The sequence below is a fragment of the Denticeps clupeoides genome, chromosome 7 (assembly GCF_900700375.1).
Source record: "Denticeps clupeoides chromosome 7, fDenClu1.1, whole genome shotgun sequence".
Lineage (NCBI taxonomy): Eukaryota > Metazoa > Chordata > Actinopteri > Clupeiformes > Denticipitidae > Denticeps > Denticeps clupeoides.
Window position 1 is genome coordinate 4,691,625 of NC_041713.1, and position 14,031 is coordinate 4,705,655.

General features: G+C 41.8%; 1 protein-coding gene across 3 annotated transcripts in view; it reads right to left on the minus strand.

Moving 5' to 3' along the window:
• The window catches only part of col14a1a (collagen, type XIV, alpha 1a), an 84,378-nt gene that overhangs the window by 52,688 nt on the left and 17,659 nt on the right, over positions 1-14,031 (minus strand). For all 3 annotated transcript variants that reach the window (XM_028985835.1, XM_028985837.1, XM_028985838.1), the window contains exons 6-15: positions 7,349-7,504; positions 6,714-6,833; positions 5,785-5,949; positions 5,181-5,342; positions 4,948-5,099; positions 4,035-4,164; positions 3,543-3,685; positions 2,742-2,871; positions 2,184-2,323; positions 1,440-1,566 (exon numbers count right to left, since the gene is read on the minus strand). In XM_028985835.1, the coding sequence (XP_028841668.1) occupies positions 1,440-1,566; positions 2,184-2,323; positions 2,742-2,871; positions 3,543-3,685; positions 4,035-4,164; positions 4,948-5,099; positions 5,181-5,342; positions 5,785-5,949; positions 6,714-6,833; positions 7,349-7,504 (1,425 nt within the window). The remainder of the gene's footprint in view (positions 1-1,439; positions 1,567-2,183; positions 2,324-2,741; positions 2,872-3,542; positions 3,686-4,034; positions 4,165-4,947; positions 5,100-5,180; positions 5,343-5,784; positions 5,950-6,713; positions 6,834-7,348; positions 7,505-14,031) is intronic.

A 14,031-nucleotide genomic window follows, 5' to 3' on the forward strand; every position in this document is an offset into this window, starting at 1 on the left:
ACATGCACGAGCCAAGATTTACAGCTCTAGTCCAGACTCCCATCATACATTTGCAGTTTGTATATAGAGAAGATAAGGAGCTGTCCATGGTGCTGAAACCTGTAGTTACAAAATATAAAAAACTCTATTTATATTCTATGTGCTATTTATATTCCCCTGAAATCATGTCGAAGACTGAACGGGCAAAAAAATACTAGTCACTGACAGGATTATTTCAACTGCAATTTGCAAAATGTTGCCCTCACAACACTCCTGGAGGGAGGGTCGGATATATTGTTATAAATTGCAAGTGACCCATCTTCAAACCATAAGTCGTCATAAATGTGCTGCAGTCCCTCCTGAATGCAGCCTTGCTTCCAGCTTGAATATGTTGAATATGAATAGCGTCATAAGTGAGGCGCTCCTGCTAATTCTGACAGCGGTGAGTCCCTGTAGTCATTCAGACTAAAAAAGTTTCCTCTACAAGCCCCTCGGGTGGCCAGAGTGGCTATTACGGGACTGTAATTGTACGTGAGCCATCCACCCGTTTCTTGAACAACCCCGAGGTTAAAGAACATGGATGCTCTCTTGGGGCAGTGGTGGCCTAGTGGGTAAGGCCCGTAATGGGTAAGGCCCGTAATCGGAAGGTTGCCAGTGTGAATCACGATCCGCCAAGGTGCCACTGAGCAAGGTACCGTCCCCACACACTGCTCACCAAGGGCGATGGTTAAAAGCAGAGGACACATTTCATTGTGTCAGTGTGTGCTGCGCTTCAGACCAGGGTCAGAAAGAAGAAGGAGAAGAGGAAGTGGTTTTTTTTCTTTAATATAGCCACATGACCCGTATGGTTGCCCACGTAGCAATGGCTTCCAGCGGCAAACCGCCTCCAGCTATTTTTTGCCGAGTGTAATGCACAGCCGTACAAATCATAACAAGATTCAAATAAGATAATCATGTTTTATTTATGTCTCCCTTGTTTCGTCCAAGACGCAAGCTCTGCGGTGACATGCAAATCCCGGAAGAGCCACATGGACTTCCAAAGGGCGGTTTATCGAAATAATACAGTCCGGAATCCTCTCCCCTCCTCTCTGGAGAACATGCACAGGGCAGTTTTTCACAGAAATCCTGTGAGTTTAATGAAAATTGCTGGAAATGAAACGTCTGTAAGACATTTGTTTGTGTGTCAGTGATTTAATGGAAGCTGATGGAATATTTAACAGACTGCCATCAGAGGAGCATTCGCAGATGTTTGCAAATGAGCTGTTTACCAGAAACACTTATCCATGTCAGTGCACTATTTGTGGGATGCGGAAACGACTGGAAAACTGTCTCAGTAAGTGTATGCACAACATTTGCCAGCTACTGCATCGTTTTTTGCTGTATGATCCAAAGAGTACAGAGGGGGAACGTTCCAGAATCGCTCTTCTGGTGGTACGTTTTAAAGCCAACTGGGGACTTACTGGTCCTGAAGCCGCCACTGAGGGCCTCCGACTGGCCATCATTGTAGATGGCGAAGATGGCGACTGTGTACTCTGTCAATGACTTCAGGTCCCTCAGAATCCAAGACGTGGCCGGTCCCACCGACACCTGGGACAGACGATGCATGAGAAGCCGGCAAAGTGTGACTAGCTGTGAATTTGGTGGTCTGGCTGGAGAATCTAAGCAGGTTGATATTTTTGCAGAGCTATTTTAAGCTGTGGGGAGTGTCTGCTAGTCATATTCACAAGATGCTTGAATTTAAGTTTGGTATGGTTGAGGGTGTGGTCCAGAGATGACAGAGGATGCATTTATGACTATTCAATGGGTGTTTGAAGCTACACAAAAAAAAAAAGTGAAATGGGGGAGGAAGAGAGTCATAGAGAAATGGGCTCCACCCATTTAAAACATCAAAAGACCATTATAATTACACAGTAATATTACATATTTCTTTAAATCCTGAAGACATTAGCAGACTCCCCATGTGCTGTGTCTTATATAACACTGATCTTATAGCATTGGGCCCTTTTCAAGATTGTTATTTGAAAATCTTATTGGACATATTTGATCATACCAGCAATGTACAAAATACATAGCAATGTATTTATATTTCCTGCATCGTTTGCTGTCATCTGTGTCATTTAAATAAAACTCATCTTTGTAAATGACATGTTAGTGCGGGTATTGTCCGAAAGTGAGGGGAGCCTTTTTAAAATGACACCACCCACCTCATTTGGCTGGACTCCATCTGTCACAACGTAGGCAACGCGGTAGCCACGGACGTCCCCATCCGCCGCGTCCCAGACCAGCCTGGCGGAACTATGTTCCACGTCAAGAACTCGCAGACTGCGAGGAGGGAGTAAGGCTCCTAAAGGGGAACAGTTACGTTGTGCGCTGTAAATACATCCAATGTGTCAATACAAACCAGTAATAATTACAATAATTATATTATATAAACGTATAACTTTTATGCCTTGCATGCATCATTTTATGTACTAAATTTAAGGTAGGGTGGTGTTCCAACCCCACTTACTACCATTGTGTCCCTGAGCAAGACACTTAACCCTGAGTGTCACCAGGAGGACTGTCCCTGTCACTACTGATTGTACGTTGCTCTGGATAAGGGCGTCTGATAAATGCCATAAATGTAAAAATTTACATTTTAAACTTTATCTAGATGGCTGTTTCCACACCACAGGTCCACACCAAGTGTCAACAGTGCCTGGTGGTGTGATGCGAGGTGGGGAGTGTAAGAGGTCATAGGTCATAAGCCAGAGGGGGCTCACGTGTTGTTTGCTGACGAGTGATGGGGTCACTGGCCTCCTCCCCGTGAAGCGCGTAGACAGTGACGGTGTACTCTGTCTCAGGGCTCAGGCCCACCAGCTCAATGTCTGTCTCAGATTCAGGAAATCTCAGCTGGACACACACACATACATACATACATACACAGATGCATGACATTAATGTCCAAAAAGATGCCATTTAAACAAACAAGCCTATATGATGTAAATATGTGGCATGAGTCATGTGGCAAAAGGTCCCTAAACCTATGCAGAACAATGGCATCTAATGTGGCCACAAAGGCGGAAATCCACTATGGCATCATGAAAGGGCCGATCAGTTAAAAGAAGGGGCCCTCATACATTCCATTAATAGGGTCAAGTGGGGTGACCCATAGCTGGAAGTTGAAATGGTTATTCACACTGCATTTCCCACAGGAAAACTGATTTAAACCAGAGCTTCCGGGAGAAATTCATTGAATGCCCAATGAACAATGCAATATGCAATGTCAGGCCTTATGCCATGCAATATGGAAATAAATAATTTCACAACATTTTCCATCTGTACAATTCAATCGCAAAACAAACAAAAAATACAAAAAGAACAAAAAAACCTGCAATAAGCTGGTTAAGTGCATATCTATTGATTTAATTACAGTATGATAATTGGCCCAAATGAGGTTAAGCTGTCCTAGTAGAATTTCCCTCACTTGTCAGCTATTTGCTGAAAATAATTTAATTCTACTTTCTTTTTTAAAGAACTTTTGTTAATAGATTTGTAACTTCCATCTGCTGGGCCAGACTCACCTCCATCTCGTCTACATCTCCCAGTGTGAGCGGAGCGTACAGGACCATGTACCCAGCAACCCCTTCCACCCTGCTCCAGCGTACACGCATGCTGTCGTGGCTCACATCGTACAGTTCTACATCCTGCACTGTGGGTAAGGCCACTGAAAAACACAAACACCCCCCCCCCCCCCCCACACACACACACACACACAGACACACACATAACATATTAAAAAAACAATGCCCAGGCCAGGATATCAGAAGGGTCAGAGTTGAAGGTGATCTGGGATGAGGAATTTTTAAATGCTGGCCTATGTACAGCTGTACACTTTTTGAAGGCATCCTGGCATGATTATTCCTGCAGCACCTACTGCTTTATCACTAAGATCTCCACTGCTGTGCTTCAGCATAATGCTGCCAAACATCTGGTCATTGCAAAAAGAACATAAATCTGACTGTAATAAGGAGCCAAACCAAGTGCAACAGAGCTGGAAAAAAAAAAGCACTCACGTGTGGTCTCGGTGCCGTGCAGCGCCTCGCTGGTGGAACTGGCGTAGACGGCGAACACGGTGATGGCGTACTCCGTCTGCGACCTGAGGTTGCGGAGCGTCACCAAGGTGTCGCTGCCCCCCACCACTGCCTGCAACAACAGCACTAATTACAATCCACTGCTACAATACCTCACGTCACAGCGTAACCAGCCTAGTGGGCAACATACTCACCTATGAACCACAGGACCACAAGAGTGTGTGTGTGTGTGTGTGTGTGTGTGTGTATATATATATACACATAAATACACACACACTATATATATATATATATATATATATATATATACAAACACACATACACACACATTAAATAATTATAATTACATTTATTTGAACTTATACATATCATGCAATCATAAAGCCAGAAACTAAGGGATTCGTCTGTCCTAATAGTGAGACTCAAGTAATTCATGCCAAGAATTCAGCAGAAAAGTCAATGCACCAGAATGCATTTTATTACTATGTACGTGTTTGACTTTGTCACAAAAAAAGTATATATTAATGCCTCATGAGAAGGGTTAAAAAAAAGACAAGTTTTATTAATTCACGCATGGAGGGATTTAGGGCAGGAGAAGTTTTATGGGTTGAACCCAGGAAAACCAGGCCAAGATTCTGAGGGTTTAAATCCACCCAGGCAGGCTACTGAAGAATTCTAATTACAGAGCTACCAAGCGTCTGGAAAGGGTCACCTGATATGTCCAAACATCTGGAGAATTTGAGTTCACCGTGTTCCTGCAACCAGTCAGGAAACTGACAATGGGACCCCTGACGACATCACAAAAGCCCTCAAATATCTGCTGCTCCTGCCGTGTTTGGACATGAGTCCATGCAGCTGTCTCACGTTTCGGTATTAAAAAAACGACCAGATTCACCTCTTCAGGTTTGCTGGCTCCACTGGTAGGGTAGTAGACCACACGGTAATTCTTCACGTTGCCCGGCGCCGGGGCCCAGGACACCTGGAAGCTCCGCGCCTCCACCTCCGACATGACCAGATCTCGAGGTGTGCCTTCCTCTGGGACGTTTCCTGACCATTTTAAAGCGAAGACCTTACATGACCTTTCCTGCGTACCATACGAGTCGCCACACCACCGGGAAGTGCACTGACCTTTGATATCCTGGTCCTGCAGCTCGACGCGCTCACACACAGTCCTGGTCAGGCCGTCCACGATGGAGCTCATGACGGTGAAGTCGGCCACGTTGTAGACATGAGTGTCCACAGGTTCCGAGGCTATAGCTCGCAATTCATTCTCGTCTGCATTTTTCACACCTAGACATTGACGTGTAGAGACAAAAAGACACTCGTTCGTCTGTCCCTGCAGTGCTGGTTTTAGTTCTGACGGTTCCTGTGAAACCCCCTGGTGAACGATTCAGCAGCATTATTACAGATTCCTTCAGTTGAGACTCTTGAGAGTCGGGAACAGAATGTTTTATGCAGCTCAGGCATCATTTTCAAAAAATTCACAAGTAATTTTCACTGTATATCTTCCCACAAATAACCTCAAATAGTGGGACCAGAGTTAAAGAATAAATGTTTAATTCCTCCCGCCACACCTAAACAGACATCTGCAATCATTCAGCAAATATTGAGATGTGTTTTGTCTACATTGAACAAAGACCTGGAAGAGTTTTTGGAATGTTAAATTTGAATATGTTAGCAGGCTACTACTAAATTCATTTTTAGATTAAATAAAAATAATCCTAAACAGTACCAATTGCAAAGAGTTCTATGCCAGTGTCCCGCAAGCTCTGGGCAGGTGGAATCACATCGTCTTGGGATTTGCCATCTGTGACGAGGATGCCGATTTTGGGAACGCCGTTCCTAGCTCCGGACTCAGGTTTGAAGCTGTTCTCCAAAATGTAGCTGAGGGCAAGGCCTTGACAGAGAAAGGCCAAGAGAGTATTTATTCAAAACCATTCCGAAGAATTTTTACCACTTCCATGCAATCAAAAACCAACCAAAAGATCCATAATCAATGTGTTGAAGGATTTTGCCATTAGCAAGTTTGTACTCAACCACATGAGGCGGTATTTCACCCTTGCAAGACAGTGCCCCTTAACACCATACCGTACGTTTTATGTTTTGGAAACCCTGACAGTTAGAAAATCTATTCTGCAGGCCATTTTCCGTTCTAAGATTATTTGCCATGATAATCCAATCATAATCATAATAATTACATAATAATCCAATCATTATTATTAAGTCTTCATATACAAATTACATTTCATTCAGAATAACACTGATCTAATTATTTGACAGAAGTTTTGTATGAGCATTAGTAATGCAACAGTAGTTCCAGCTTTCTAACTAAACAATTTATTGTCTATGCAAAGTTGCAAACTTATTTTTGAAGATGATAGACATCATGCTGTGTAGGACAGCTGAGATCCACAATCTTTTAAATCATTTACAAGCGGGGGGGCAATATTTGCCTGCCAAATTTAGAGTATCTCAGTTTTAATTTAGTATAATCTCCAGGAACGATATTAAAGCAACCCTGCTGACTTTCAGTGAGGCGCCAAATGACAAGATCAATAATAATACTATCTCTTTTCCCCAAGTATATCAGTTTCGATTTCTTTGTGTTTCTGGGCCCAGCAGTCAGTCAGTAATTTTGTTTTGTTTTGCCGAAATCTCTACCTGTTAGCGTGTTGCCGCCTTTATAAGGCAGGTTTTTTACGGCATCGATCACAGCTTCCTTGGTTGGGAAAGAATTGAGATGCCATTCGATTCTGGGATCTCCACTGTACTGGGCCAGACCTGAGTTTTAAAGCAGACATCAAATGAACTTCAAAATACTGCAAAAAAATATAGACAGTTCAGGATCAATTAGAAACTTCCTTAGACGAGTTTGATTAAGACTAGTCATTAGTAATAGTCATTAACAAAGTTAATAATAACTAGAAATAGTCAACTTGTCTGAATATAGCCAGTTTTACTTCTTCTTTAATCTATGCAATTGTTTTCAGATGTATTAAGATCATTGCAAAAATGTTTTTTTTCTAATAACCAATGACATAATAATAACTAATGACAGTGATAGACTTGCAACATCAATATGAGCTCAAAACTGATAATGCGCCTCTCTACATATATTCAGACATTCCATTCAGGAACAGGCATTTCCAGCTACCAGCGTCATCACCAATCAAAGAATTTGGATCAAGCATGATGTTATGTTAATGGGCAAAATAATAGGATATTTCTACATGACCTTAAATTATAGTGTATATTTTCTTAAAACTATATCTTCCAATGATAAAACTTGTGCACACCAATTCGAGTCTTGTCCAAGTCCACAGAGAATGCGCTGACCAGGTTCTCCAGGAAGGTTCTCACCAGCCGGAAGTTGACCCTGCCGATGCTCCATGAGCCGTCCACCAAAACCACAATGTCGGCTATCGCTGCAGACGTGCAGACAAACTGGTCCACTGTAGAGGACAAAACAAGGCAATGCAGGAGCATCTCAATGAGCTCATCTTTCTTGCAGAACACAGAGAACAACATACAGAACATCAAATGTGCCGATTTAGCCCCAGTCACCTCACCACATTCATCATTTAGGCAACAAAATATAGCCAACAAAAGATTTTAAACAGAATTTAATAAAATAATCAAGCACATAATTCATGAGAGGTTGAGACACAGAGACAGTCATTAGTGCAATTAAACATGAATTTTAATAAATGAACAAAATACGAATCATTACAATGTAGTTAATTAACAGGTACAGTTGTCTGGCGAAATATCAGCAAATGCACAAATATACAATAATCATTTAAAACAATGTGTGGTTTCCCATGAGCTTGGCGTCAGTGGACACAACTGCAAATAAACAACAAAAGAGTTAATTAAAAAAAGGTGGTGGCCAGTGGCAAATACCAACAAAATATGGATGAGACAAGTAAATATTCTGTTTAATGTTAGAATTATATTAAACGACAGGCAGGCAGTAGTAGCGGTAAGTGTAACCAGATGTATGAAAAATAAACCTGCCTGGTGTGTAGCGTAGTGTAGCCTGGTGTAGTTTGTCGCATCCTAAATTAATAATTACTGTAGCGGCTAGCAGCGATGGGTAATAATAACTAGGCAACAACCTGCCTATCTGTAATAATAATAGAGAGTAAAAACTCAATTCAGCACAACTCAATTGTTTGTGTCAATGTTTCCTCACAACTCAGTTTCTATCTCACACAGTCTACTTTTGTTATTGTTGGTATTGCTCAAATCTTTATTGTTTTATTGTTTAAACTGCTCTAAAACTATTGCTATTGTCTTTTTTTAATATGCCCCCTTGTGGTATCAAAAAATATCACATATTTTCCTGGGTATCAGAATTGAGTTTGTATTGTAGTGTTGTGACTACCCTATTGTCAGAATAATATTTCTTCTGTCAACCATTTGGTTCACAAGCAATAACGGAATTGGCCTTGGTGTGTTCAAGTGGCTCATGGCAGCGGAACCACCAAAAAAAAGCCAGTGGCGGAACTTAATTCCGGAATTTTCAACGAAACACTGCACGCTGCGAAGCGTCCGAAGTGCTGGAAGAGTGGTGCGTTTCTTGGCTCATTAATCCGAGACGAAGGACCTTTTTAACAGCGGCACTGATTAGAACCGGGGGTGCAGCGGCCTCAGCACTGAAGGCGGGGCAGGCGGCGCAGAAGATGATGAGCTCTGGTGGGACGCTAAGCCAAGACTCATTGATTTCCGCCAGATTAAAGCCATGAGATAAGACCCCCGGAAGCATATCCGGCATGCTGCTGCATCGCGGGTGTCAGATGAAGTCAGATGAACTGTAGCCAGAGCACGGAGAAATCTGGAAAATTTCGAGCAGTGTCATCTGCTCGTAAATGCAAAACCATCTTTCAGAAATTTCAGACGTGCGCTGTCTGACCATCATTCGGGTACAAAAGAAAATGGTTCTAGGTTCTGCTCTCCCTCTTTCTTTCTTTATTTTCATGACCATTTCCATTGGTAGATTCTCACTGAAGGCATCAAAACTATGAATGAACACATGTGGAGTTATGTACTTAACAAAAAAGTGGAAATCTGGTCTCCACAGTCACTGGACCTGAACCCAATCCAGATGGTTTGGGGTGAGCTGGACCGCAGAGTGAAGGCAAAAGGGGCCAACAAGTGCTAAACACCTCTGGGAACTCCTTCAAGACTGTTGGAAAAGCATTTCAGGTGACGACCTCTTGAAGCTCATCGAGAGAATGCCAAGAGTGTGCAAAGCATGGAAATTAAGAAAACATGAGACGAAGAAAATGAGAAGGTGTGTCCAAACTTTTGGCCTGTACTGTATATACAGTGTGTGTGTGTGTGTGTGTGTGTGTGTATATATATATATATATATATATATATATATACACTGTGTGTGTGTGTGTGTGTGTGTGTGTATATATATACTGTGTGTGTGTGTGTGTGTGTGTGTGTATATATATATATATATCCCTAACCTAAACCAAAGAGGATAACCGCTGTCTTTGCTATGATATGAGTGTGTGTGTGTGTGTGTGTGTGTGTGTGTGTGTGTGTGTATATATATATATATAAAGAGAGAGAGACTCAATCATATCATATCATAGCAAAAGACAGGAGCTATCATCTCTGGTTTTGGTTAGGGATCAGTTTAGATTTAAGGTTAGGGATCATCTGTTGTGGCATTTTGATCATAATATTGATCGATTTTAATCCATTAATGGGCTGCTCAGCTTGTTTGCAGCAGCTTTAGATGACTTGACAAGGGCAGGTACAGGTACTGTGAGTGCAAATGCTGTTATCAGCAGACAAGAAGAAAGAAGAACAATTCAGGACCCCCGATAAGACTCACAAATCCAGTGCCATGCCAGAGGGGGAAAGGATGAATGGAAGGGATGAATGCAGCCCGTAAGATGCCCTGATGAAACTCCTTTCATCTGCAAAAGGCGTTTCCTCATGCCCCGCCCTGGCTCCACGACATACCAGACAAAATAATCAACACAGCTGAGTGTGGAGAGTCCACTTTATACCCAGCACAAAATGTAGTCCGCACCACTGCTGCTTTTTACACAACATTGTTCATTAATCGTCCTTTTTTTTTTTATGCAGAGCCTGTCATTAAAAAATGAGGGAGTGCTACAGCTCCGCCCCAAAAGAATCAGAAAATCCAAATCCACACAATGCCTTTATTAAGGGCTACTTAACAGCAGCAAGACTCCAATATGTTACTGGTGTGACTGTTACTGTTATGAACGTTACTGGTATGAATGAATCCTTTGATTCAATTAGATGCAACATCATTCTTTTGCTTTCTTATTTCCAGATTTCCAGAGGTGTCAATGTTAGCTTGTTAATTATATTAATGCAATTCATCTTTTTTATTTATTTTTTTTTGCTTTTAACTCAAATTAGTCAGATATGCTGATCTTAACATAATTCCTCCTATAAATCCAGCAGCTGAGGCACATTTTGGGTTGGCAGCCTTAGCTGCTCACTTTATAACACTGTTTATGGTCACAATGTCCCATGGTTTGCTGAATTATGCTGCTTAGGGATGACTCTTAAAGGGCTTTTAAAGCCCCAATTTTTTTCAGAAGCCACCGGCACTAATGACTCATTTACTTGAGCGTTTAGTGGAAGCAAAGAAAAACTAAACTAACCAAAGGTGGATTTCACACTACTCAAGAGTGTAGAGCTGACCTGGTCCATGTCTCCTGGCTGCAGTGGAAATAAAGTGGCTTTTGGGGACGCTAATGAGAGATCTCAGGGTGACAGAGCTCCAGAAAACAGGGACAAACACACCATCAGGCAGACAAATCCCAGGAAGAGACAGTAAGAGGCGAAGCCCTCAAGAGCCTGGAGCAAGTGGAGGGCAAACTACACACAAGCATACCCTCATATCACACACACACACACACACACACACACAGGATAATTTCCAATTTAGCTGCACAGTCACAGTTGGCAGCAGAGCTCCACCACGCCAGGAACATTTCCTGCTACGCAAATCTGTCTTCTGCACCTTCAGCAGTGGAAAATACCAAGAATTCAAGCATAAAATGAACAAACTCTACACGTTCATTCAAACAGAGACAGTTATTAATCAATGTTTTATTAATAACATTCAGGGCAATGATGTCATTAATTTATTAATATACATTAGATTGAAAGGTCAGAAACATGTCATTAATGGTGACATAATAATGCAATGAATCACAATATAAATTAGGGCTGCAACAACAAATATATAAATACGGGGAAAACAATGAATGGTTTTCTTGTTTTTAATTTTTTTTCTCGATTCTACGATTAATAAAAAACAATAATCTACAGATTAATCAATTATTAAAATAATCATTAGTTGCAGCCCTAATATTAGTGTATAGATAAAATAATTAAAATGAATTGCAGTGATTAATATCAGACAGATAATATGAATTATTTTGAAAAACAATTGAAATAATTATGATATGTTAACGATATTCACTTCCATTAATTGAAGTCCATTTTTTGTTATGGCCAAGTTCAGGAAGCGACCCTGTAATCGCAACATCCAACTGTCCAAACACTAATGAGATATTTGCATTCCAGCGCGACACGAGAGAAGCCGACAGGCGCATGGGATTTTGTGAGAGCGAAGCGGCTCAGGTTTAAAAAAAGTTTAAACCTGATCCGTGAGAGGGGAGAGTGCAGACACCCCTGACATTGGCTCAGGCAACGTCCTCTGACCGCCAAGCGATGCGGCATGGGAGGAAAGGTCGTCTTTGTTTCACGGGTCTGCGAAACCGAGAAGACGCCACCGACAGAGAATAGCAATGTGACACAACGACAGCTTTAGGTGTTGATGACAGAGGGCGGTGCTGGGGACTTATCGCTGTTCTTTTGTTGTTGTTGATGTTGCTTTTGGTCTGTTTGTTTTTGGCTCGATCGCAGCCGGACAAGTTGGTTTTATGAATGTGAAAATAAATAAGGAGCAAGAGAAAGAGCGAGGACCTCCGAGACAACGGCCCTTTTCTCCCACTGACTGGCAGAGAGACACAAATCTGCTCACATTCAGCATGCTGCTGAGACAGTGCGTGAGAGGCTGTGTGAATGTGAACGTGTGTGAATGGAAGAAACTGACAGAAGGGGGAAAAAAAGAAAATGAATATGTGTGTGTGTGTGTGTCTGTGATGGACAGAGGGACAAAGTGTAGAAAGTGTGTGTGAGTGTGTGTAGAAAAGAATGTAGAGAATGATAGTTGGTATCATTTACATCACCTGAAATATAAATACTTAATAAAAGCTCTGATAATCTGTCTGTATGATTGTTTTGGTAGCAGACGTCATCCCATTTGTGATTAAAACAAATGGAATAAGCAAACAGAATAAAGAGGAACAAAGGAGGAAGGGTTGCCAGATTCCGATGGATCCAAAAGTAATATTATGTAGAGAAAAAGGTTTTGGATGGGAAAGCAATTAAATAATAATAATAAGAAGAAGAACAACAACAATAATAATAGTAATAATAATAATAAGAAGAACTTTGGATTTCCAAGCCAAAATAATAATAAAAAAAATTTGTTGTCAAGAATTCGTATTAACTATGTTAAATAGTTGTGGCAGTTACATACGTATCAGAAAGTATTGTATTGGCAAATTGTGGGCTGGAACAATCAAGTGGCTGGCAACATTCTGACGGGGGGCGTTTAAATCGTTTACAATGAGGGTGCATGAGCTCCTCCTATTAAAACTCAACATCTGTGTCTCAGAAATAATTACACACCAACAAAAAAGGTGGGTAGTTAGTTCCTCTCCTCCAACATACTAGCAAGTTTCTTGTAATGTCTTGTTTCTATCAGTCATACTTGAACCCAGGGATGCAGGTGACAGTGTATTTTTTGGTGACTTTGGAAATAGCACTTAATTTGATTTTGAGAACAGTGTGCAACAAGTGTGTGTAAGAGAAAAACAGACAGCCTTAATGCACTTGAGTGTATGCGTGTGTATGTGTGTGTGTGTGTGTGTGTGTGAGAGAGAGAGGTTTAGGGTCCAAAGTATATTAGCTCTACCCACTTCCCAAACCTTTACTTCAGCCAGCCTGTGCTAATTGCATATCTCCCACTCTCAGGTCAGGCTGCCTACACACACAAACACACCATCCTTGTGGAAAAGACACAATTCGCCAGGTCTCCATTGCTCCGCCCCTCCACCCAGGCCAACTTCCACACTGCTAAATGGTGCTGTCAAAGCCTCTGAATACACAGATAGCGCATCCGCTCTATTTAATCATTCAAACCCTCGCGGCTCAGCTCATTTATATGGTCTGGGGGCCTCCGCTGCTTTCGTCCCGGACAGCAGTGATTTATAGCGGACCTCTATCTGTCTGGGAATAAAATTGAGTATATTGTAATGTGGCCTTATATTTATTTAATTCCGCAGGGCCACATATTTCCCTCACTGCTATTTTCTGTCTCTGGGTGGGTTACGGCAGAACAGAGCGTGCCGGTGGGCTGGGATTATTTTACACCAGTCTCGTCATGATGTCCCTGGACTCGCCGTCTGTGTCCCTCTCGATTTCCGAAATATCTTCAATCCCCGTCCTGAAGCCACAGGTCAGAAAAGGATCAGCCATTTAAAACCTATAAATCCACATCTAATCTGACTATAATCTCAACCTCAGACTTTACTCTCTCAGGCCTCAACGGTGGTTGCTACTGGTTACAGCTCAAACCAATATGTTGATGTGGACCATGGATCAAATCAAATTACAGGGGAGCCAAGGCAAACTCATCTCCCCTGAAAGTCCCCACGGAGATTGGAGCTCGAAAGATTTGCCCGATTAATTCTTTTAATGTTTCATTGTTTACTCGCTTGTTACATTCCAATCTGTTTTATCATAAATATCGGTAATACATTTTTTAAAAAATGGGACTGTGCTCTACCCGAGGTAAGATGAGATCACTTCACACAATTTCGAAAGCATCTTGCACTTGGCA